Source organism: Saimiri boliviensis, chromosome 12 (assembly GCF_048565385.1).
Source record: "Saimiri boliviensis isolate mSaiBol1 chromosome 12, mSaiBol1.pri, whole genome shotgun sequence".
Taxonomy (NCBI): Eukaryota; Metazoa; Chordata; class Mammalia; order Primates; family Cebidae; genus Saimiri; species Saimiri boliviensis.
The window spans coordinates 1804019-1831534 of record NC_133460.1 but is presented as its reverse complement, the minus strand read 5'-3'; the positions used below and the strand labels follow the sequence as shown (position 1 = coordinate 1831534).

Below are 27516 nucleotides of genomic sequence, written 5' to 3'. Positions count from 1 at the left end.
ACAGCAAACTTGAGGTAATAAGGAAGCCAGTTAGAGAGAGAAAAAAAATCACACTGCCCAAAGAGCAGAGTCAAGACATCATAGAGGAAGGAACTAGAAGCTTTATCATGCTGCACCTGAAATCCAAACTACTTCTGTAATTTTTGTTATGGGAAATAATTCAGTCACATAACTTTGAGTTAACTTGATTGCTATCTGCAGTAAAAACATCCTAACGCCCATCTAAGGATGAAAGATAATGTATTTAAACTGATTGACACATAGGAGGCAGTCAATACATGGTAGGTCTTATCCTTAGAGTACTTTCACATTTCCAGTACTTCACATTTAAAAATATATATCCTTAGATCATGTAACCTATGAAACTTGAAGTTTGCCTGCTCATCTCCACATACATAATGATGCATTAATTTTTTAAACTTCCTCTTATTAATAGTGATAGAAATGAAAAGGATATAAGCACATTTCTCAGGAGAGCTATTTTCCATCATGTGGAAAACTAGGCAGGGTGGATTTATTCTTCGTGTTTGGCCAAGATTTAACCAAATGAAGCAGATCCTCAGGAAACTAGCTGTGGGGATTTGGACAACGGTACACCAGACACCAGCAGATCTGCCAGTTCATTCACCCAACTTTGAGGCTGCGTAGAAATGTGGCTGGCCTCCCATGCCCACGCAGAACAAAGCTAGCCCCATCACCCTGGACCATGACTCCTCTATCCCCGAGATTCATGCCAGGATTTGAGGCACCAGGAACCTGGACGGGGGCTCAGTCATACCTGCAGGCAGGCAGCATCCACATGGAAGCAAGAGGTGAGGGAAGCAAAGAAGCAAGGAGACAAAGGCAGAGAACAGGTGGAGAGGCCAGTTCTGGCTCTCTTGCTCCCACCTGGAAGGAATGAGAAAGAGAGCTTTTGGCCTATATAGAGAGAGATGCATAGACAGATACTCTTTCAGGAAAGCAAACCAAGGACAGCTCATAAGTGAACTGCCCATGAGCACCTGCCCCTTTATACTTTGCCACATGCTTCTCCCTTTTGGAAGAAAGGATTTTTAACTTTGTCTTTTTGTACACCATCAGATGTTGCACAAATCATGTCCAGAATGAAACAACGACAGAGGTTTTCCCCCTTCCTCATCTCTCCAGACTCAGAAAGTTCCATGCCCTCCTCATCTCTCCAGATCCAAAGTTCTATCACTCATTTATTCATCTGTCATGTCCAAAGCTCTATCACCTCCTCATCTCTCATCTCAAAGCTCCATCACCTTATCATCTGTCCAGACCTAACGTTCCATTACTTTCTTATCTCTCCAGATCCAATGCTCCATCACCCATCACTTCCTCATCTGTTCAAAGCCAAAGCTTCATCACCTCCTTATCTATCCAGAGCCAAAACTTGGCTTGCCATCTGAGTCATGTCTCAAGTCCAGTACAATATCTGTTTGTTGCAACTCAAAGGGTTCACTGCTGGAATGATTTACCAGGCAATTCATTGTGTAATCAATTTTACTTTCATCCAGGTGCAATGGCTTACTCCTGTAATCCCAGCACTTTGAGAGGCCAATGCGGGTGGATCACCTGAGGTCAGGAGATCAAGACCAGCCTGGCCAACATAATGAAACCCCATCTCTACAAAAAATGCGAAAGTTAGCTGGCTGTGGTTATAGGTGCCTGTAGTCCCATCTATTTGGGAGGCTGAGGTGGGAGAATCGCTTGAACCCAGGAGGTGGAGGTTGCAGTGAGCCAAGACTGTGCCACTGCACTCCAGCCTGGGAGACAGAGGGAGACTCTATCTCAAAAAAAAAAAAAATTACTGATTAAGTAAAACTGCTTAATTCTGTAAGGATGCACCAAATCCAGACATATTAGCAACAGCCATATATTATACATTTTTGGAAGCCTTACAGGACCTACTACAATGCTGCTCATGGAGCAAACTCTGTGCAGACGCCCACCAGGCATCACAAAAAAATCAACATTGGGAATAAAGTCTCCATGTGGCAAGAGCACCTGGAATTTACAGCCTAACTCTTTCTTTCCAACATTCTCTTTCCCCTTGGAGGATTATTTACCAATTACTGTTAAAGTTCCTCATGGTTTGAACCGAGGCCCTCCTGAGTCATCAGTCTCCCCTGCATGACCTTGCCCAATCACAGGGCTTTGACTGACATCAATGAGCTCAAATCCTGTGTATTCCATTTTCAGTCTGTACTCAGACTCTTCTCTCTGATTGTCCACTTGAGATTTTCACCTGGATATCTCAAAAGTATGTCTAATTTAACATGTCTAAAATTTGAAGGCCCTGACTCTCTGTCCCCTAACATTTTTATTTTGAGACAGAGTTTCTATCTGTCACCCAGGCTGGAGTGGAATGGTGTAGTTAGTCTTGGCTCACTGCAAACTCTGCCTCCAGGGTTCAAGCTATTCTCCTGCCTCAGACTCCCGAGTGGCTGGGATTATAGGCGCCCGCCACCACACCCATGTAATTTTTGTATTTGTAGTAGAGACAGGGTTTCACCATGTTGGCCAGGCTGGTCTTGAACTCCTGATCTCACGATCCACCTGCCTTGGTCTCCCAAAGTGCTGGGATTGCAGGTGTGAGCCACCGCACCTGGCCTCCGCAATATTTCTTTCCTTGTTTCTTATGTTTTGTAAAAGACACCATCATCTACTACGCTATACAAAAGAAAAATAATTATTATAGCTCTTTTAACACCTCATATTCAACTATTAAGTCTTGTCAGTTTTATACACCAAATATGCATTAAGCTTGCCCATTTCTCTCGGAATCCACAGCCATTACTCTAATCCAAGTCACCATTTCCACTTTCCTAGACTTATGCCAGGGTCTCCCAACCAGCCTATGTTTCTACACATTAAAACCTCCCAACCTCAATATACACACTGTCAGCAGGCACCAGAGTAATAGAGATGGGGCTTTAATTTGCTTTGTCTTTTCACAAAAGAGAGTTGCAGCAAGTAATTAGCACATGTCACCAAATTACCAAAAATGAAAACTTCTCTAGTATTCAACCCTGGAGGAAATAGATCAATGTGCCTTTTTGTTATGCATGCTGGTTCCAAAATCCCAAGACTTACATCTGGCCTAAGGCAAATATGAACAATATTTGTGCTTTATGTGTGACCGCAAAACAACCCAAACCACCTTTCTCTCAAGGTAAAGGCACAGCCAACTTCTGGTCCTCCCAAGCTGCCAGCATCAGGTTTCCACCATTTGTCGAGCTATTCATTGGGTGCCAATTGGAAATGATTGACTTGCATTGCAGGGCTGGCATACGGTTCTTTTGAGTTCCAGCCATAAAAGGGAGGGCTGTGTTCCAGGAGAGATGCCACAAACAGAGATGATGCTGAAGAGAGGCTGCTGACTTAGTGCTCAGGCTGAATACTCAGGAAGCTCAGCCCACTCTCATGGGGCCATCAAGACCAGATCAAGCTGTGTCTCTAGTCCAGGGAAGGAGGAGAATTTACACCTGTAGAGTGCCAACTACATCCTAGATGCTTGGCTAAGAATAATACATGCATTTAAGTGTCATCATCCTTCCTATTCTTCGAATGTTCTTTGTTTACAATCAAAGGAATGGAAGCGCAAAGAAGTTAAGCGACTTTCCCAGAATAACCCAGATCATAAGCGAGTTTGAGCACAGCACTGTCTAAATCCACATTCCACAAAGTCACATAGCCTTGGGGAACGCGCTCTGTGTTCCTCTGGATTCTCTCACCTCATTTCTCTTGCTGATTTACCCACTTCTGAGTTTTTCCCACTTCTGAGTTTTTCCCACTTCTGAGTTCAGAGTCCCAATCATATGTACAGCACAGGCCCATGGGATAGCTTGGCTTCCGAGGTGCCTGTTCTCACTGCGAGAAGTATTTGTTGAGCATATGGTGATCCCACAGATAAATATTTGCAAAGAGTTATCACATTCACCTAGGGAAGTTTTAACTGTGGTCAAGCTCAGAGAATTAACTGAGCAGGCACTTCTATTGGCATTATAAAAAACCAACAGTGATGATTCTGATTATTAAATAAAAATATGTCAACCAGGTTTTGCACAGTCTCTTAATGGGTCATTAAACCAAGAATTTTTCTGATGGTTATTTTAGAAATGAAGATTTAAAGTAGTATCACTGTAACTTAGACATGAATAAAACTCTTTCTCTCATATATATCTTCCTTCTCTTTCCCTTTTTGCAGGGCTAAAAATTTATAGTGTTGTTGGTTTTTAAAGCAGAAGCCTGACTTCATAAATCAAGAATTCAATTCAAAAACATAAATGGCCAAGCCAGGTGTCATAAATGAAGGCCAAATAACTTCGATACTAATTCATAACTCTCCTAAGATTTTTTTGCCCTCTCATTTGTGCTATAGATCTACTTGAGCTCTTCTACTTGATTTCCAATGCAGTAACTTCTCCATGTCCTACTTCCCTATCTAAAATGGGAGCCACAGAACATACAGTTATAATTCGGTAATTAAAGAATAGAATTGAAATTCACTTTCATTGTTTACTTCCCTAGCTTATGCCTAGCTTGCAGCGTAACTAGTATAACGTTATACTAATGATGATGACGATGACCACAATAATAAGTAAAAGATAATTATAACCATGACCACATAGTTATTTGTAAAATGCCTACTCCATGCTTGGCACTGTGCTAAATGTATATACCTTTTTTTTTTAGACAGAGTCTGGCTCTGTCACCCAGCTCACTGCAACCTCCACCTCTGGATTTAAACAATTCTCCCTGCCTCAGCCTCCTTAGCAGCTGGGATTACAGGTGCCCACCACCATGCCCAGTTAATTTTTGTATTTTTTAAGTAGAGACAGGGTTTCTCCATGTTGACCAGACTGGTCTTGAACTCCTGACCTCAGGTGATCCACCTGCCTTGGCTTCTCAAAGCACTGGGAGTACAGGTGTGAGCCATTGCGCCTGGCCTAAATGTATATACTTTTATTTAATTCTGCTATAATAGTAAGAGACGTCTATCTTACACACATACACCCTTTAGAAAAATTCCTGGGTTCAGAGTTGTTAGTTACTTATACTTGGTAAATATGTGGTAAATCCATAGTCAAGTCTGTCATACTACTCAGCCCATGAACTTTTCTTGATGTCACACTGCCCACTTTCCAATGGCCATATTTCTCCCAAGGTAATCCTTTAGTAAGACGGTTTTAGTCTGAAAAACATCCACCTTCTCCCTTCTAGGACCTCCTCTTTAATAAGTATAAAATGTGTCCCCTCCACTGTGGAAGAAGAAACATATATACACATGCAGATAGAAAGATACACACACGCCGGGCGCGGTGGCTCAAGCCTGTAATCCCAGCACTTTGGGAGGCCGAGGCGGGTGGATCACAAGGTCGAGAGTTCGAGACCATCCTGGTCGACATGGTGAAACCCCGTCTCTACTAAAAATACAAAAAATCAGCTGGGCATGGTGACGTGTGCCTGTAATCCCAGCTACTCAGGAGGCTGAGGCAGGGGAATTGCCTAAACCCAGGAGGCGGAGGTTGCGGTGAGCCGAGATCGCGCCATTGCACTCCAGCCTGGGTAACAAGAGCGAAACTCCGTCTCAAAAAAAAAAAAAAAAAAAAAAAAGAAAGATACACACACATGCACACAAAAATGCACAAACATGTACACATGTGTGTATTTACATACACATGCACATATATGTGTGCAAAAACACGCCTGTAGATATACACAAACACACAGCACTCACAGCACAAACTTCACGCTTTGCGTTTCATAAAACCACAGGTTAAAATGTGATAGGAATTTCACCTGGGTCTACATGCTTGAACCAAGTGCCAAATAGGCATTGATGGGTAGAGCTTTAAGCACCACGGGAAATAAATAAAAGCTAAAGAAGCTTGGAAAATAATCACAGAGCACTGAATCACCCAGATCCTACTCCCCTTGTTAGGTGCTGTGTTTTAGCATAAGGACGTTTTTCCTTCTCCTATACCTCCAATTTGGGAGGCTGGGCCTCTACTATGGAATATTCCACTGGCTCCCAAATCTCAGAGCAAACAGTAGATGAATGACAGCCCTGCCCTGCTCGATAATCACACGGTTTTTTTTTGTGTCTCTCCAACTATGAATAATTGGTGCTTAGTATCTGTAAGACACCAAATACAGTTTTTGAACAAACGAATGGTAATATCATGGGCTACAGCATGGAGAGACACTTGCTTCGTGCATAACTTTTTTTTTTTTTTTTTTGAGGGACTGAGTCTTGCTCTGTCACCCAGGGTAGAATGCAGTGATGTGATTTTGGCTCACTGCAAACTTCGCCTCTTGGGTTCAAGAGATTCTCATGCCTCGGCTTTACAAGTAACTGGGACTACCAGCATGCACCACCATGCCCAGCTAATGTTTGTACTTTTTTAGTAGAGATGGGGTTTCACTATGTGATGGCCAGGCTAGTCTTGAACTCCTGACCTCAGGTGATCCAACAGCCTCAACCTCCCAAACCCAGATGGCTTATAGGTGGGAGCCACCATGCCCAGCCTAATAACTTTAGATCTGCAAGTTTCATCCATAGTAGTAACCATTTACAGTCTACTTTTTCATGTGCCACACACTGGCCTAAGAAGCAAAGCTTTTCTTATCCCTGTATTACACCTAAGGGAGCAGACTTGGAAGAGTTCAGTGACTCACCTAAATTCCTAGGTCTAAAAAACAGATCAGGTTCGAACCCATGCAGCTTGGCCCCACTTTTTGTGCTCTAACTATGATGCCACACTGCCTCCCAAGGAGCCCTGGCCACTCATGAACTGGACAGATTCTTGTGACAGCACTGGAAACAACAGCCTAGATTCCACTGGCTAAACAGGTAATGGTTTACCTTCACAATTCTAGCAGCTACCAGTGACATGTTCTGTGCTTGGTAAAGGAACAGATGTTTAATAACTTTGCAGTAGCAAGGAGGAGGTTATATAACATGGCTGAGCTATTTTTGAACTTTGGAAAATGCTGACTGCTCTTTTCAAAGTGTCTTCTGTAAAATCAGGAATATTAAACGTGAAGAAAATATCCCCCTTTCCTGTACTTTTCTTCCCCCTGAAACTCTATGTACAGAAACAGGTCTATGGTAAGGTCATCAACATACCGTACCTTGCAAGCAGCCCCTTGTGCCACGCCCAGCCCATGAGCAATAAATCATTGTTACAATATCCTAACTGCACCAGCTCTTTGCATGAGATTATAAATAAAGTCCATGAGGACCACCAAGTGGCATGTCTAGCTGGCCCCACGACCTTCGTTCTCAACCAGTCAAAGCTGGATCTCAGATCCCCTCAGTAACTCATCATGAAAACATCAGGTATGACCTCATCTGAACTTCTTCTGAAGGTATTTGCAACCTCCCTACTACATAGGAGGAATAGTGAGAGCTATTTGTTTACCAGATGTTTTGCAAAGAAAGACCTTCATCCAGCTGAAAATGTAATTTTTAGGCTTGAAGTGAGGCACTCCTAACTTGAGAGTCCTAGGTATCTATTGAACAAGTAGATAGATCTAAATTAGGCTACAGATAGATTTGTTCTCTGCTTTCAGCAATCTAGACTGAAAAATCCCTTACTATAAAAAAATCTAAGTGTCCATCAAAGAGGAATAATTAAATAAAAGATGGAACACTTATATAATAGCATATCATCAATAAAATGAATGCAATTGAATTATCTTCATAAAGAGATTTTGAAAATATAAGATTGGGGTAAAGGAAATTGTAATACATTAGATACCATTTGTGTACATTAGAAAGAACTATGTATTGGGATTATTATTCTACATGTATGTGTACTGAAAATACAAAAATATGTACATGGATTTGGATGTATACCAAATTAATCATCACGTTTTTCCCTTCTATGGAGAGAAGAGAAGTGGGACAGGGAAACAAATATAATCAGAACTTCCACATTATCATTAACGTTTTATTTCTTTTAAAATGCTGAAACAAACATTAACCTTTGGCATGTTTAGCTTTGTTCTCTATAATGAATACTGGGTTGAATATTTTCCCAGATTCTGTAGTTTTCTGTACTATTCTTTTTTTTCAATATTAATAAAAGAATTCTTATTACCTAACTTTGTCTTTGACAAATTTCCCCCATCTTGACCAGACTATACAATGTTTAAGGAGAGAAGTTATATCTTAATTCATTTATGTATCCCAGGGGCTAGCACAGCATCTGTTGCTTGGAAGGAATGATAGACGAAGGTTAGAATAATATAGTGCCTTGGCTGGGTGTGGTGGCTCACGCCTGTAATCCCAGCAATTTGGGAGGCTGACGCAGGTGGATCACCTGAGGTCATAAGTTCAAGACTACCTGGCTAACATGGTGAATTCCTGTGTCTACTAAAAAATAAAAAAATTAGCCAGATGTGGTGGTGCACACCCATAGTCCCAGCTACTTTGGAGGCTGGGGCAGGAGAATCTCTTGAATCCAGGAGGTGGAGGCTGCAGTGGGCTGAGTGCACACCATTGCACTCCAGTCTGGGCAATCCAGTGAGACTCCATCTCAAAAACAAACAAACAAAAAAACAAAAAAAAACAACCTGCCTTTTTGGGCTTTCTCTAACTCCCTGTCAAGGGCAGCCTGGCAGGGTTCCACTGTTCCCTAGGGTGGGCGTCAGGGACTGTAGGAGAGCGTGGCATTGAGAGACTGTGCATCATCCAAACTTAGACACTGGGTGGACACCACCAGCCCTGTATGGATGGAGAGATGTTTCATTAAACACAAGCACTGGATGGCAACTTAACACACTTGATGAATTGCTTCTCTGGGGCTGAAATAACATTTACAAAATTGCTGCATTTAAAGGCATAACTTTGGGAAACAGCACAAAAGCATTTCACAGCAGCAAAATTTTTTTTAAAAAAGAATAGAATCCCAGTGGTCACTGGAAAGACATCTAAATGTCTTGCCAATTATTCCTCTAGAATTCCTTTTCTTATATGTATTATATTTCAATTGCCCTAAAATTGAGTTATGTTTCTATCAAAATTATACGTTTCTGAATATTCCAGTTTCAGGGTACATCTTATTATGGGGAGTGAGAATTCATTAGCCTCGCTTGTGTCTTTGGGCTGGCAGCAATCCTGCCTCTGTAAGAGACTCCCATGTCTCATGTTGATTTATCTGAGTTCCTTCCTGATATCTGGACAATTATTTAAACTGCTGAAAGTGGCAATGTAGAAACAGGATTACTAAAGAGGGTAAAAGGACAAAGGACAGAGAAATGTCAAAGGAGCATGATTTCTTAATTCAAGAGTTCATTTTTCAGATTTATGTTAATTGTAAAGAGGTATATTCTGTCTACTTCATCACACACACACACACACACACACACCGAGAGAGAGAGAGAGAGAGAGAGAGAGAGAGAGAGAGAAGAGAGAGAGAGAGAGAGAGAGAGAGAGAGAGAGAGAGAGAGAGACAAATCCCTCCAGCTCCAGTTCAGAGATACCCTCTGAAATTTAGCAGATTTAAAGTCCTAAAACCTTCCAGAAATATTTCAGAGTGACATAGTACCCTGCTGGCAATAAACCAACATGGTTTGCTAACGGTAATTCCTTTTTTAAATTTTTTTTTTTTTTTGAGGTGGAATCTCTGTCACCCAGGCTGAAGTGCAGTGGTGTGATCTCAGCTCACTGTAACCTCTGCCTCTCCCTCTCAGGTTCAAATGATTCCCCTGCCTCAGCTTCCTGAGTAGCTGGGATCACAGGCATGCTCTACCATACCTGGCTAACTACTTTAGTAGTTTTAGTAGAGACAGGGTTGCACTATGTTGGCCAGGCTGGTCTTAAACTCCTGGCCTCCAGTGATCCACCCACCTGGCCTCCCAAAGTGCTAGGATTACAGGCATGAGCCACCACCCCCAGCCTGCTGACTGTAATTTCTGATGACCAAAACCTTTACTGATCACTCTGGAAGTTATTTAATATTACTAGGTGGTAAATAGTGTGCTAAACAGTATTTTTCATGCAGCATCTCAATGAATATGACAATCTCTAGAATGTTGGTTCTCAAAGCACAGCCCCTAGACCAAGAAAATCAGCATTACCCCAAAACTTGAAAGAAATAGCAAATTCATGGGGCCCACACCATATTTTCTATTACATTAGAAACTCTGAGACTGGGGCCCAGGAACTCATGTCTTAACAAGTCCTCCCAGACATTCTGATGCCTGCTGAGGCTTGAGAAATGTTGCCTAAAATTTAAGTAGTATTATCATCACTTTGCAATAAACACCTGAGGCTGAGAAAAATAGAATGATTGTGCAAGTCATATAGAAAGTGGATGAAACAAGCTTTGAATGCAGACAAGTCTAATTCCAGACCTGAGACCCTCTATCACAGTTCTACACTGCCCATTATCTGAGGAATGAAGCATGGATTAAATCAGTGAACATCAGGCAAAGCCATGCAAAATGGGTATAGGAGTGATCATTCTAAATCTCAACAGCTGAGCATAATGACAGGCCACAAGGAACAATGACACTTCTCAGAAATGTAAAATTTAACTTAAATGTTGGCCAAGATGGGAGTAGTTAAATAAATTATAATACATTCATATAACAGAATATAATGCTGTTCTACAAGTAATGTTTGCCAAGATTTCCAGTGACCTACAAAAATACTCAGAATATAAGAAGGGAAAAAATTCAGATGCAAAATCAAACAGAGAACAGGAATACTAGTGTGGGAAGTTTCCCCAAAGCGTAACATGCTGCTGAGGATGTGGGAAATTGGGTAGTTTCACAAACTGTTGGTGTGAATATAAATTGATGTAGTTACTTTGCAGGACAATTTGGCAATAGACGCTTCAATTTAAAATGCACATGTATTAGAACCCAAAAATCCTATCTTAGAATCACCCCTAGAAAAAAACAAAGACATGTATAAAGATTATCATTGCAGTTTAGCTTCTAATAGGAAAATAACCTTTAAAAAACCCTAAATTAAATGTTTATATCACAAAGAAATGATGAATTCTTGAGGTGATGAAAGCCTCATTTACTCTGATGTGATTATCACACATTGTATGCCTGTACCAAAATACTTCACTTATTCTATAAATAAACACATTTTTGTATTGGGGTTTGCGGCGGGAGGTAGAGATGATTAATAGATTTAAAAAAAAAAACAGAAAGAATGAAAAGGACCTACTATATGATAGCACAATAGGGTCACTATAGTCAATAACAAATGACTTGCATATTTTAAAACAACTTAAAGAATGTAATCAAATTGTCTGTAACTCAAAGGACAAATGCTTGAGGAGATGGATACCCCATTCTTCACGATGTGCTTATTTCACATTACATGCCTGTATCAAAGTGCTTACACCATAAACATATATACCTACTATGTACCCATAATTTTTCTAAAAATAAAAGAAAATTAACTACTAAATTTCTGTCATTATGTAGATTGGATAACTAAATCATGATACCAGGATACTATATTGAAGAATGTGATGTGGGCGTTGGAGTTAGACTTGTCTGGGTTCAAATCTTTGAGTTACAGAAAATAAAGATACACGTGAGATACAGATAGAGAGATAGGCAGATAGGCAGATGGACGGATAGATAGATAGATAGATAGATAGATAGATAGATAGATAGATAGATAGATAGAATGATCCCAGGTGTAGGTTTCCAGGATATATTGTTGAGTACAAAAAAAAAAAAGTAAGTTGCAGTAAACAAAGTTTGATGTGACTTATCTTACAAAGGAGATGAGACAAAGAGGGAGAGGAGAACAAAATAAAAATCCCATAAGTAAACATACAACGTTCTGCATTTTCAGTGAGTATTTCCATCAATGAGTATGTAAGCAAGCAAACAATGACAACAACAAACTCTGATGCCACTTTGGGAGACAACAAGCCCTTTCTTACGGGTGCAAGGTGTGCATCGGGACCTCTGGTCTCTCCATCTGCCCGTAGCAGCTGGTCTTGGCCTCGGGGATGTAGGAGAACTTCTCCAGCATAGAAGATGCAGCGGTGGTGAGGATGCCAATGCCGTCCCTCACTCTCGCCTCCAGGCTGTAGTCCCAGTCATCATAGGAGACGGAAATGAGTCCTGATGGAAACTCCTTGGGGATGAGCTCTGTGTTCCCAGAGACCAAGCTGGGGACAATCCAGAAGAAATCATACCCGGTGAGGCCAAGGGAGCGGGCCTCACTCAGAATGAGGACAGCCTCATCTTTGGAACAGTAGAGCAAGATGACAGAAGAGTGGATCTTTTTCAACTGGACTTGCGTCTTGGCATCCTCAAAGGAAGTGTCCAGTGTGATCACATTCTGCATGTCCCAGCCCACAAAGCTATTGTCCACTGTGGTCTTGACAAAGCTGATGAAGTCCCTGTAGCCAGGGAAGATGGTGGTCACCAAAGAGAAGACATGCCAGTCATAATCCTGCATGATCTTCAGCATGACTGTGGCTTGTTGCTGGATGGACGCTCCAAATTGGAAGAAGGTAGACGTCGGATCCTGTCAGGGAAAAGAGAGCAAAACAGAGGGTGAGGCAGGAGGTGGTTTATATAGAAGCACAGCTGCATCCTAGAAGTAAGGAAAGTAAATCACACATCAACCATTTGCGGACATTCCTGAGCACCTACTGTATGCCAGACTCCTCCAGCACAGATCCTGCAACTACAGAGAGGAGAGAAGTCCTGGTATTCAGGAGCTCATAGCCAGGTTCTAGAAGGATATCTGTTATTATTGCTTGCTTATCATCTATTCTCATTTTCCTCTAGTTCATTCTGCCCCTTGCTCCTTTGAGACTGTATGGTTCCAACAGAACAAACTATCTAGTTCCCACCCCAGCTCATGATGGGAAAATCAAGCCAAGGAAACAAAACAGCATCAGCAAAGACAGTTTTCTAAGGATATATTTGGAGCCCCTGAGGTCTGTCAAGTCTGAAGCCATTTCTCCTGGACTTCTCAGTTATAGGAGCCAGTAAGTTTCTATGTTCACGTAAGCAATTTGAGTAGGGTTTCTGTCACTTGAATGTAAGACTCCCATGTAATCCAGAGTGTCATAAATACCATGTGGACATCTACCTTTTCAATCAACAAATATTTGTCAAACACTTATTAAGTGCCAATACCATTCTAGATGTTAGGAAAGTAATGATGTAGGACACAGACACAGACACGGTCTCTCCCTTCATAGAACTGATGAGAACTTGATGAAAAGCAATTTCCATGAACTAAGGGCTAAAGAGGCCTATGACATATTGAAGGAGCATCCAGGTGAGGAAGAGGGGAAGTGATTGGGTGTTAGAGGGGTCCTGAGGATGCACTGCAACTATTTCAGAAGCTGTAGATGAATGCATCATGGTGTCCAAAGGAGGGGTGACAACATGATACTGAAGAGCTTGGCAGAACCCCCAGCAACAGGGTCTGAGGACTAGGTCCAGAGAGTTAAACTCTATCTAGAGCACAAGGGAGAGTCACTGAATGCTCTCACCCTAGAAAGTGGCATGGTAACTTATGTTGAGTTAAAGGTCCTCTATTAGCCCTAACATCTCCACCAATCTAGGATCATGAGAACAAATTTCCATTTAGAAAATGCAAGTGATGCATACTGTGGTACAGTATACAAACTGCCTTCACACCCCCTAACTCATCAAATCCCTGCAGTGATCCTACAAAGTTGGTATTGTTGGCAGGGAAAATGAGGCTCAAAATGATCACACAGCAAGTAGGCATCCTCGGTGCTGTGACTCTGCGTCCTGCCCCCCTTTCTGACACTCAACCACAGCCTTCCTGGGATTACTGAAGATCTGCATGGAACAGAAGCTTAAACCACATTGTTGACTGGTGGGCATGGTGTAAAAATGCTGAAGAAAAAGAAGGTATGCCTCTGTGTTACAGCAAAACAGGATTTGACAAGTGCTGATTTTTTTTTTCAGGGAACTGGAAGAATTCTCAAAGGGTCTTCGTCATATTATACCCAAGTTTTTATTTTGTATTTTGTATTTACCATGTGTATTGAACACAACCTCAACAGGATAACTTATGGGGATTCCACTGCAAGTGTGTGTGTGTGCACGTGCGTGTGTGTGCATGTGTGTGTGTAAAAAGTGGATGTTCCATTCATGTTTTTCAGAATAATACTTTGTAGCTGTGCATGTCAATTATTTCAACAAGCTTACATAACTTTCCCTATGGGTGCTCACTAAAAGTTTTATCAGAATGGGCCAAAAGTTATAGTTCTTCGAAATTCTGCTCTTTTCTGAAATGCATTGGTTTGGGGGATAATTTGAATGAAGCGTGGCCTGAAGGCAGAGAGAAGAAACAAGAATAAATGTCTTCTGGGTCCCTTCCAACATTACAGTTGTATGAATTTTACCTAATTAAATCAATTAAAGTGGATAACAGATTTAAAGACTTTGGATAATTATTTTTTCCCTACAGTAGCTTTTGCAGAAATCCAATATTCTTGAATTGATTAACCATTTTAAATCACAAGACTGTGAGCTCCTCAAGGGCAGAGATTTTTGTCATCCTCATCTTTATGTCCCCAGAACCTGGCAGAAGTCTTGGTACACCCATAAATGGATCACAAAGAAATGAATATGTGAATGAAGTCTAAGAGGAATGTCCTTGGTTTAGATCAGAAAGGAAAAGAAGGAGAATTCAGTATCTGAGAATGTATTTTGTGCAGATTCTGAATACCGTGTCCAAAACAAAACAAAACTTTCAACATCATCACCTACACCTACCTACCCTGAGGAACTACCCAACCATTCAATACCCAACCTATATCTCAATGTGTCCTTTATTTATAAAGAGGAGAATATAGAAAACCTGTAAACCTGAGCAGTTGTTCAAAGAACCTCATTAAATGGCCCAAAAAAAAAAAAAAAAAAAAAGGCAAAGCATAAAGAAACCACCAATAGAAGTAGAGTCTAAAGGCAATTATATTCACCAACCTCATACACTGTGAGATGCCGCTTGGGATGGGATGAAAATGCTCTAAATTTAATTACAAAAGAAATGTAGTAACTCCCATGGAGAAATGATGCCTTGAAGAAAGCCGGTAACCAGAGCGACCTGACTGCAAAAGGTGGTGGATCAGCAACTTGCACGGAGTACACAAGGAATACAGAAAGCTCTCAACAGGACTCACCCTAAAGGCACCACTGGATCCCAATAAAAAGGGTATATGAGACACTTCCTTGGGAACACTAGTATTGGTGGAGAGGTGGAGGTCAGACATGCCAGACGGGAATGGAATGTGGGATCCTCCAACACCCTTGCTCCCTGTACTCTGAGCCAGACACGACCACTGTACCCATGAAAAGGTTTGTGCACAGAGCACAGCTGTAAGCACACACATCCTATCTGGTTCTCCACATGTAGAGGAGGGCATGGCTGCACTGTGAACTTCCTCAGGAGAAAGATAATCATAGGGACAGCAGTTAATCAGCCCAGAGCCAGCTCGGCACAGGCCATCTGTGAAAGATCTTGTGCAAAAACCGTTGCTTTGTGCTGTCCCTGTCGTCCCAAACTTCAGCCCAAGACGACTCTCTCCCATTACCCTTTATGCTGATCCCCATTCACAGTCTCTCCCCAGAATGGAGAATACTAGAACCTCTGCGGTTGGACTATCCAGTTCCAATCCTCATTATGTGGCCTCGGGTTGGGGGAAAAAAACCACTCAACTTTTCTCAGTTTTCTCATCCATAAAATGGGTACAGCTATGGTAATAATGATCATAGTTAACATGCTAGAAATATTTACTCTATGAGAGTCAGGTTGCTCCTTACTTTCTAGGTACTATCTCATTTAATGCCACCCCCAACCACCTTACTAAGTTGGCACTAGTAGTATGCCCATTTTACAAATGAAAAAAGACCCAGAAGCACAGTGACTTTTCCAGGTTCATACAGGTAGAAAATCAGGTTGGCCTGCCCTCAGAGTCTAGAGCTTTTTACCTCTGCACTCTGTTGTTGCCAATAATGGCATTTCCTCATTGAATTGTAGACATTAAATGATCTCCCTGTATCAAAGTGTCCAGTGTAGTGCCCATCTCATATCAAGAACTAAGCAAATATTTCACATCAGGAGATTATGTTATTTTTTCAAAGAGCTAATCCACACTCTGGAGTCAGAGCATCTCAACCACTTACCCTGTTCAGAGCTGCCCGGTTGAAACTCTTAAAGTATCACTTAACCATGCCACTGCCCTGCTCTATAGTCATCAATAGCTCCCCTCAGCCTACTATGTTAAGTTCAGACTCCCTAGCCTACCCCTTTACGTGCACCAGCTTTATAGTTGATATGTCATGGGCTCTAGGGTCTATTGAACCTGAGTTTGAGTCCTGCCTCAGCAGGACTGTGGCTGACCTAGCTGTGTGGCTTTGGGAAAGTGCTTAATCTTTTTGGGTCTGAGTTTCTTTATGTTTAAGATAGGAATAATGACCCTTGCATCCCATAGGGCTGCTGTGAGAATGGGATAAAATGGCAGAAGTAGAGACTCATCTGTCCACGCCTGTCTCTGATAGTTTGGGTGCTTGCTTACACATCCTTGGTCCTACAGACCACACAGACCTCATTAGAAACCTAAGAGGGTCCTCATCCTATTTAGGGACTGGCCTCTCCAGGTCCAGTGACATGCTAGTTTCAAATCCTCACCTCCCTCTGCAAACCAGCTCATTCATTCTGACCTGAAGCAGCCTATATAATGCAAAGAAATTCCCTTTCTGTACAGCAGTGAATCCATGCTTTGGAGAGAAGCCATCTCTAATGTCCTTTCTGGGCATCATGCAGTTACCCTGTACCACTCTCATTCCTACTGACATCTGAAACTTCAACTTCAAAAACCACCATGAACCAAAAGCATCATCCACCCCTTAAAGGGTCAGAAACGAGGACCTATTTGCAAAATATAATTGCACAGCAAAGCAATGAAGAGGCTCACATTTAGCATTGGGATTTTCTAGGGTGATTTTATGGACTGGCAGGACATGATGGGCAATCTGGCCACACTCCCAAGGCCTGGCAGCCAATATGCCAAATGGCCCGAAGCCCCTGAATGTCCTTTCCACTCCCTGCCTTGATGGCAGAGGCCACCTCTCCTGCACTTACCTCCACCTGCCATGGCTTAGCCTGTACTTTTCAGATTCTACATACCAGCCTCTGACCACCTCTGGCACTTGGCTTCCTTAGAATGTGCAGCTGGGGGAGAGGAACAGATTTCATACTCCCACTTTGGTTCTGAAGCAAAAGCACTTCTCTTCCCATGCTCACTGCTCTGCAGAAGACAGAACAAACTGTTTTAAACACAGAGCGAGGGAGGCAAGAGGGTGTAGGATTCTGGGTGTCTGCTCTAGACTCTGTGTTTCAGTCCCATCATAACAGAGGTCTCATTCAATCAGGTCTAGAGCATTAGATCCTGTTCTAGAATGTTCCAGAGCTTGCTGGCTCCTCAGGGTAACCCCTGACTCCATGGGTACCAAGGCCTGGTGTTTCCTAGAGTCTAATACCAACATGCATTTCATTTAGCCATTAGTAAAGGTTACAAAGCAAATCCACACCTATTATCTCTTTGATCCTAACTACACAGGAGATAAGGCAAGTGGCATAACCCTCATGAATGGTGTTTCTCCTAAAGACACAGGATGAGAGGTTAAGTGACTTCCCTGAGATCCACATGGCCCCATGGTGATGACAGCTTAATCACCGTGAGATGCACCCAGTGTTCTCTTGCTCATATTAGTGGCTCTCATTCCTGGCTGCACATCTGAATCCCTTGGAGAGTCACCAAAGAATAACCTATGCATTGTGCCCCATGCCGTTATGATTGAAATGGAATCTCTGTGACCTGAGTATCTGAACTTTAAAGCTGATTTATTGGTTTTTCCTCTGATTCTTCCCAACAGTAGTATGGTTGAAAAGTAGGTATTTAACTTAGTATCTTGAAAGCCTACTAAAGTGTCTGACACACAGTAGGGGCCTGATAAATACTTGGGGGAAAAAAGAGAGGCGCAGGAGGTTTATCCCCAGGAAGCATGAGAGAATTGGTCACTATTTGTCACCCTGCACCCATTTTCACAGCTTATTATCCTGCTGTCTGCCAAGAAAAGGAAATAATGCAGGTAACACAGTAACAACCCAGAGAGACTCCTTGGGAATTTGCATTTTCCTGTTGAGGATTGCCCTCGTGAGCCCTGGTAAGCACTGATGTGCTTTCTGTTACTCTCCTAATGTATCAGCTGAGCATTTCAACATATTTTATTTCAATTTCCAAGGGTGAGAGGAAAAGTAAAAGCATCCAATAAGCCTGTAAGCCTCAGGATTCAAATGGATAGCATTCTCACATGCACATAAGCTGAATTGGTCCCAATGGAGAATAACTACTCCATGACCATCCACCTCCCTCCCCTTTTCTTTCTCATCATCCATCATACTCCATCATCATCACATCCATCCTCTTTCTTCTAACCATCATCATCATGGCAATCATCGTAGTCAATATCTCCCTTGAGCATAGCCAGTATGTAGCTCTATATAGCATACAATGGGATGCCTTATTATTAAAGATTTTAATCTGGATGGTATGTGGTTGCCTAGTTGAGGAGAGGTGTGAATCTGGCTTGTCTTTCAGACTGAGGATTCCTGAGGGCAGAGCACTGTGCCCTTATGAGTCCTGCTCTTTCAGACTGAGAATTCCTGAGGGCAGAGCACTGTGCCCTTATGAGTCCTGCTCAGCACCTTGCAGACCACTGGAACACTTTTTTGGGAGGGAAACTGGTACAATCATCCTCCTAGAGTGCAAGACTTCCACTGAGCAGGAAAGGATCCCATCCTCTATGTACTTAAGCAGACCTGCCACATCTACCACTCTAGAAAGAGACATTCATTCATGGATTTTTTTTTTTTAAGATGGGGTTTCACCTTGATGGCCAGCCTGGTCTTGAACTCCTGACCTCAGGTGATCCACCCACCTTGGCCTCCCAAAGTGCTAGGATTACAGGAGTGAGCCACTGAGCCCAGCCAGATTGTCTTTCATTCATTCAACAAATTTAACAGACTCTGGCTCTGTGCCAGGCATTGTTCCAGGAAAGTGAATCGAGGGAAAGAGGCTACTAAAGTGAAAGCTCCTGATTCCATGAATTTTACATGCTTGGGGGAAAAGACAAAGAAGGACATTAATAAATAGAATAATTGGCCAGGTATGGTGGATCATGCCTATAATCCCAGTACTTTGGGAGGCCAAGGAAGAAGGATTGCTTGAGGTCAGGAACTTGAGACCACCTTGACCAACCCCAGAGTAAGATCTGTCTCAAATTTTAAAAATTTGAATAAAAAATAGAATAAATTCAAGGAAGTCAGATGATGTCCTAGTTTGTTGAAGAGTGGGGTGGAGAGAGGAGCCCCACTCTAGGTCATCTGATCTGCTACACTGGAGCTGATCAAAAAAATATGAAGGAAGAATCCTCCAGGCAAAGATTAGGGGTGAGATGGGAGTAGGGAGGGCCACTCCAACAGAAGAAGCCACATAGCAAAGTTAGGAATGGGCTAGTCAAGTTCAGGGAACAGAACGAAAGTCAGAACAGCTGAAGTTTAAGGAGCAAGGGAGAATGGTGAGAAATGAGTTAGGGCAGGAAGCAGAGGCCACATCACACAATGAATGCCCTGTGGCTCAGGATAAGGGGTCTGTATCTAATTCCTAGGTCAATTGTATTCTCAACAGCTCCTCTGCTAAATGCGCCACCAGTGGCCAGGTGCAGTGGCTCATGCCTGTAATCCCTGCACATTGGGAGGTTAAGGAGGGTGGATCACCTGATGTAAGGAGTTTGAGACCAGCCTGGCTAACATGGTAAAACCCTGCCTTTACTAAAAATAAAAAAGAATCATTGGGCAGATGGCATGCACCTGTAATCCCAGCTACTCAAGAGGCTGAGGCAGGAGAATCGCTTGAACCCAGGAGGCGGAGGTTTCAGTGAGCCAAGATAGCACCACTGCACTCTAAGCTGGGCAACAAGAGTGAAACTCCTTAAAAAAAAAAAATGCCGCTAGCGTCTCCCAACAGGGAAGCTGGGAGAAACCTGGAATTTGGGGGACTTTGTATAAAATAATCCTATTCTTCCCTCTGGAATTCTGACCTGTGTCAATATATAAGTCTGCATTGACTTACATAGAGAGGCTGCCATACATAGAGGGGCTGCTGCTGAACTAAAGGAAGCAGCTTTATTTCTGGAATAAAGGAGTGTTTCAAGCTTTCCCATAACACTTGCTAGGTTATTTGTTTACTGTATCATTTAGTCAACTCGTACCCTAACTTCGAATAGTGTGGCCAGAATTCCCATGTTTTTCTGTGAATTTCAGACCTTGTCCCAGTTTACCACCCAGAGCCAAGTTTCCCACTCTCAAATCTGCAAGGCTGGAGGAAAGAACACATATGGGCATGGAGAGATGTATTTCTTGATAGTCATCGCAGCTAATTTAGGATGGCCCAACATACTGTATGTTAATTAGGACCACACAATGATCATTGCTCTTGGACTCAGCCTTGCTTTCTAAACCATTCGCAGAGATGGCCAAAAAGAGATCCCACTGGGATTTCAGACCCTTATTGTTACGCAAGGGCACTGCAAAGGCCCAAGCTGCCTTCATCTGGTGCTCTGTCAACCTGCAGGTGAGCATCTGACTCCAGGCTTCCAAACAGGGTCATTAGCAATTATGGATTGTCTGGGGCTAGGCCCAAATAGTCTCACACAGAAAGCAAGCATGGTTCCTACCAAAGCCAGTGGGAAATCCTACTGGACCAAAGGCCATGGGGTCAGATCTCTGAGGAGCTGATCAATTTAACTACAAGGAAACATCTTTATTTTGAAAGTCCCAGCTGTGACTGGACCACTGGCCTTCTCTGTGTCCCTGAAGCTATTTTTTTCAGATCCCATTTTTTATGAAGTATGGGCCTCCCTGAACCACGTGGTAGATATTTTTTATTTGGACCACTGAGCATCTGTTCTTCCTTTATTGGCAATAGTGAATTTACCTGAGAGATACCATTTTCTTCTCTCTCTCAGTCAAGTCAGTTAGCTCAGAGCGCCAGTAATTAATGTGGGGGTAGAACATGTCCTAACCTGATCTAATCAGAGTGGCTTCCTGGATTTACAAAGAGACTAGAAAAAGGCAGCTTCTTTTACTATTAGACTTGAACCTGGACGGATGTTCAGCCAGAATTTCTGACAGCCACCCAACCACCATATACTATCCTAAGAAGAAGGCTATCAGACCCAAAGTTAAAGCTGGAAGATGGAGAGTTACCGAGTTCTGATGTCCGTGTTTAACACCTTGTTCAAGCCACACCTAAGGACAAATTCTCTTGTCAAAATTGCACGTCCCAATTAATGACCTCATTTTACTCAAACCAATTAGATTAGGTTTTCCGTTACTTGCAACCGAGGATTCCTGATGTCACTTTGGCTAGGGAAAAAATAATACTTTAATATGTTTAACTCATCTTCCCAAACTTGGATAAGAATAAATCAAGCTACAGAGTATTGCATCCCTCTTCATCGTTACTCCCTTTTCTTACCATCCTTCCCTTTTTCTTCATCATTCTTCCCTTTTCCTGGGACACCCACCTCTCTTCACAAATCTCACTTTTCCCTGCATGAGCTCTTCATCTTTCCTCATTGTTTTTTGTTTTTCTATAATATGTGCTGAGATTGGTTTCTTCTTAAAGACTCTGACAGCCACAACTGCCAAGACCCAGACTTAAGACATGACAAGTTGCCACCAGTAATAATTGCTTGTCATTAAGCTGTTCCAGCAAAGAGAAAAAGCAAACCAGTCCCGTTCATTAAGTTTTCGTCTCCAGCTGTCATACATAGAGGGGCTGCTGCTGAACTGAAGGAAGCAGCTTTATTTCTGGAATAATAAAAAAAATGTGTCTCAGGTTTTCCTGTAACACTTGCTAGGGGCAGACTCCGATGGTAAACATTATAGTCTAAATGTCCTTTTCAAAAATATCCCACTGTTCTCGAAGAAATGTCTACAAGCAGCTCTGAATGCTCAGCTTCCAGAAGAAATTGCTTCTTCTCCCTTTGGGAGTCTGTACATTCCTGTTATTAAAGGCATAGACACTGGTGCCAAATAGAGGGTTCAAGTCTCAGCTCTTTCTCTTACTGGTGTCCAGGCCTTGGGCAAAATCCTTACTAGCTCTGAAGCTCCGTTTTCTTATTTTTTTTTTAATGGAGGGAATTTTATTCCCTACTTTGAAGAGGTTGTTGTGATTGGGATAATGCATGTATTACTCTGAGCACATACCGAGAGCTCCATTAATGAGAGTTGTGATTATCGTGGCTGTTATAATCAAGAAAGAATCAACCACAATGATGGCAACAAAACTAAGAACACTACAACTCACCAACACAACACTAATGCAAATACAAACAGTTCCCCTGTGGCTTTTTTCCACGTCTCCTAAATCCCACACCATTGCAGCACCATGGCAAAGGAGATCTTATTGTGTGCCAAGCACTGAAGTGAAAGCAGGTTGACAACCCATCCTGATGTTAAACCTGAATGTTCCACTTTGCAGGAACCCTTTCAGTCCTGGGCAAATCAGGACAATCAGACGATCACACAGAGATCTTCAAATGCATTTATTTGATCCTCACACTCATGTTTCTGGGAAGGTATTTCTTTCTATTCCCATTCTACAGTTAAGGAAGTTGAGGCTTGAAGAGAGGCACTTCTCAAACTCTAATGAGCATACAAATCACCTTGGATCTTGTTAAACACAGCAGGTGGGGGCTAGGGCATTGTTAGGAAGCTCCCAAGTGGCATCAGTTGCTGCTAGTCCATGGACCAAGATTTCAGTAGCAAAGTTGTTAAGGTCAAGTCACATGTCACATCCAATATCACACAGTGAACATCTCTCAGAATGATGGTTCTTCTGGTCCAGGGGTCTTGGTGCCAGGTGACCTGTCTGTCTGTCTCAGGGAGCTCTGGGCAATGATGTAAGACAGTGTCTGATTTCTGACATTCTCACCGCCGTGTATTTCCTTCAGGCAAGTCACAGGTATGTCACGCCCATCAGTACCCATCATCTTATCCAGCAAAGCACTTTCAGCTTTGAGTCAGAATGTACTGCGTGGGAGTGAAAGAAGAGGGGCCACCCTGGGGTGAACTGCCTCACTCCTGGGAGAGAACTGAAGCCACTAAGGAATGAGGAGAGCATACAGAGAGAGGAAGGCGCCAGTCATATGGTACCCATGCCATCTGCCAAGCAGAAAATGACCCCGTGGCATGCATAGCCACCTTTCCACTGAAGGCTGGCACTGCAGCTCAAAAATGTGCACAAGTGGCTGAGTCTCCCTGAGCCTCTATATTTTTTATCTATAAAATGGACCTGGCAGTTCTCTAATTAACTGGAGGGGAGCTGGGGGATCTGTAACAGGGTAATGAGTAAGAGCTCCATGAACTGAAAGGCAGGGGACCAATGTGGGAGCTTACTGGGGAAATAGGAAACACCTGCCACCTCCTCTCTCCCCTCCACCCCCATGGTGCTCCCAGAACACACTGTCCAGGTCTCTATTGTCAATTGTCACCAGGTATTTTAGGTGTCTATTTAAATATCTGTCTCCATGCAACCAGATTAATGCTAATTCATCTGTAAAGTAATAGCATCCAGCCCAGCTCCCAGTACATAGGGGAGCTCAAAACATATTTAGTAAAGGTGTAAGTAAGTAGATGAATGGATGGACAGACAGACGGATGGATGGATGGATGATTAGCCAGATGGATAGATGAATAGATGGGACAGAAAAACACATGAATGGATGGATGGATGGATGGATGGATGGATGGATGGATGGATGGATGAATGGATGGATGGATGGACAGATAGATGGGCAAATGAGTGAGCGAATGGATGAGATGGATGGGATGGATAGTTGGATAGAACAGACAAATGAATAGCTGGATGGATGCATAGATGGATGGATGGACAAATGAATGGACAGACAAATGGATTAACAGCTGGATGGATGGGCAGGTGGATGAATGGATGGATCTGTGGATGGACAGATGAGTAGATAATGAACAGATGGGTGAATGGGTGGTTGAATGAATGAATGGATAGACGGATGGATGGGTGAATGGATAGAGGGATGGATGGATGAATGAATAGGTAGCTGGGATAAACAGATAGACAGATACATAAACAAATGGATGGGCAGATAAATGAATGGGTGGGCAAGTGGACAAATGGATGGATGAATGGATGGATGGATGGATGGATGTGACATGAGTTGTGGGTATAAGAGAGTGAAGAAATAAATGAACATCCAGTGAAAAAGTGAGTGGCTAAGTTATTAGCACAGTGATGGGTTACAGAGGGCAAGGTATATAAGTGAGAGCTGAATAAATGGGGAGTGTGAGATGAGGGGGCTCAGAGGTAGGACTGAGTGTTTCAAATGTGAGAATCCATTACTACCCAAACTCTGACAATCTGAAGGCGGAAACTAATACACAATTCTAAGGTGGATTGGGCTGGTATTTTTCACTATCTGAAGCCTTGCTGCTTGTTCTCTAGGATTCAGGAACCAAACAGATTCAGGCAACGTGGACTCCCTCTCTATCCAAACCCAGGAAAGGAATCGATTCCAACAAGAACCCATGTCCTTGCTACTGTCAGAGCTGACTCAGGGCTTTTGTGAGCACAGGGATAGACCATTTCCCTCCCCTAATCTCTAGCCCACTCCCAAGCCTCTTTGTTCTCCTCTCCCAGCTACATATCCTCAGCAAAAGCTTTTCTTCGGTACCTTCAGTCTTGCAGGTGGTGTGAGGGAGTCCCTAGGGAGCCCTTGGACCTCATGGTTATTTGAGGCCCTGGCCAAGATAGAAAAAAGAAACTACTACCAAGGGTCTGGGAAGGAGGAGGTCACCACCCATTAACAGCACCACAAGATGTGGAAATCCACATCTTACTGCTTCTCGAAGGTATCCCAAAGCTCCCATGAAGCTTTCCAAACATCATTTTCACCGCTCTGACTTTGCAGAACCCTACAACTTGAATAGGCTATAATGACAGCCTTCTCTAATGAGGCTACTAAGCAGATAGAAAACAGGACAGTTATAATTTCTTTGCAGGAGCAGAGTCCCAGCCAAATCCTGAGAGGTAGCTTAGTGCAGTGGAAGGCACAGAGATTCTGGAATAAGACATGTCTAGGTCCAAATCTCAGTTCTTACACATACTACCTCTGTGGCCTTGAGAAACTGGCTCAACCTCCTTAAGTCTCCATTTCCCAGGCTGTAAAACAGGAAAAGCAATTTCCACCAACTTCATGGATCAGATGAGCTCATGTACAGTAGCTCCTATTTACTGATTATTTATTGCATGCCAGTCATGTCTTCTACATTATCTCATTTAATCTTTAATGCAACTTCATGAAGAAGGTGGTATTAATATCTAATATCAAAAATAATTTAAATTTTACTGGATTCCAAAACCCTTGCTCTTTACCATTGGCAACATGCACCTTCTCCTTATCAGTGCTTAACCCGTGAGCTCCCTTTCCTTTACCCATTCATGTCTCCCATATATTCAGATACCACCTGAAGATCATCCCTTCCCCACCACAGTGCTTCTTGCATCACCAGCTTCGTCCTCTGGAAGCAAAGCATCCACAGCAGAAGAATGTGCCCTGAAACTAATGCCAGAAGATTTAGCAACCTAATCTGCACTGTTTTCCTGGAGCATAACATTCTGCTCACGAATTGCTTTTCCCACTGAAGCTAACACAATACAGAGCTTCCTATAACTTACATAAATAAGCATCTTATGGACATCTGACTTATTCATCTCTCATACCTTTGGAGATGAGCAGACCAAATACAGAATATCATCAGCCCCTTTAACAGAGCCACACTACATTCTCACAGGCACGTTTGCGTTTGTGTTTCTGTATGTGCACACAGGCGTGGATGTCAAAAAGCTAGTATTTGTTTGTTCTCTCCAGCAAGTACTAAGCCAGGAAGCCTATCCAAGACCCACTTGCAGCTCAAAAGAAGAGGATGAACTAAATGTGACCAGAGTTCACCATTACAACTGAACTCCAAGCATAAAAGGAATTAGGAACATAAACAAGGGGTGGCAAAGGGAGAGATTTTAACAGAAAAATTGATGGTTTGAGTGTTTGTTTCTCCGAAGTGACATAGAAAAAGAAATTGAATGTCAGTCTCGGCAAAGGGTTCCAAATTACTATTTGAAAGGAGAAAAACACAATTGAAGAAAGTCCATTTGTGTTCATGCTGATCCCTGGGGCTTCCTGACCCCCATCACACTCAGAGCTGGCTGCAGGAGACAGCCCAAGTCAGCCCATGTATTCTTCAACCTCAGGTAAGTTCATCTTCTCCAGAGTTGTTGAACACAAAAGGGACTCCTTCCCTGGGGCTCAAAGGCCAAGGAAGTCCTGACACAAACTGCCCAGTGACCTCCCAGCCCCCAACAATACCTCTCACCCTTGGATATTTCATATTTTCTGCAAACCTTATGGGAACCACGAGAAATAAATAGAAGGATCTCTTTCTTCCTACTTTGTACCTAAGAAAATTAAGGCTGGAAGTGGGGAGGGCTCACTGGCCTCATAGACCCATCCAAAGAAAAAGCCATAGAGCCACAGAGCTCGGCCCACCCTCAACATGGGCCAGTAGTAAGAGTTGTGGCCAAAGAAAGCTCAGGGCACCAAGGGAATGCAAAGGAAGGGGACCTACCCAACCCAGCAAGAGAGAGTGAAAGGGTTCCCAGCAAGTAACCCCTGAGCTCCTTGTGGATGGAAGGCAGGCTGGTACAGGCTGAAAAGGGCTGGAGAGAGAACAGTGTGCAAAGACAGTGTACAGAGACACAGAGATTGAAGATCATGGCACCCACTGGGAATGTGAGTAGTTTGGTGTATGCAGAAACATGGAAAATTGGAAAAAAAAAAAAAGCCAGAGAAGTGTGCGGCTAGGGCCCAAGGTTAGGTCCATGTCTGTCTGGCTCATAATGAGAAATACCTTTGAATCTGGTTCCTCATAATGAGAAATACCTTTGAATCTGGTTCCATGACATCTGTCGCCTTTACATTCCATGTAATTCATATGATTTATTTACAATGTTTATTATCAGTATTTCCTGTCTGTTCAATCTCCTATTTGATAGAATGAATATAAGCCCCATGAAGTCAGGGATATTCGGTTTGTTGATCCCAAAGTACTTATGACAGAGCCTGCCATAGAAAGGAACTCAATTGATCCCAAGTATACATTACAGAGCCTGCCATAGAAAGGAACTCAATGCTTATATTTGCGGGATTGGATTTAAGACATTCAAATAATTATTGGATGAAAAGGAGAAAGTCAGGCAAGAAGAAAGAGAAAGGGGGAAAAAGGAAGAAAAAGAGGAAGAGAGAGCATGGAAAGGAGGAAGGATATTGAGACACAGAAAGGAAATGATAAAAGAGACAAGGAGT

General features: G+C 42.7%; 1 protein-coding gene across 6 annotated transcripts in view; it reads right to left on the bottom strand.

Annotated features, from left to right (window-relative positions):
* Positions 1-27516, bottom strand: part of GRIN2A (glutamate ionotropic receptor NMDA type subunit 2A) — a 425841-nt gene that overhangs the window by 167118 nt on the left and 231207 nt on the right. For all 6 annotated transcript variants that reach the window (XM_039478380.2, XM_074381625.1, XM_003938743.4 and 3 more), the window contains one exon: positions 11934-12526. In XM_039478380.2, coding sequence (XP_039334314.1) covers positions 11934-12526 — 593 coding nt within the window. The remainder of the gene's footprint in view (positions 1-11933; positions 12527-27516) is intronic.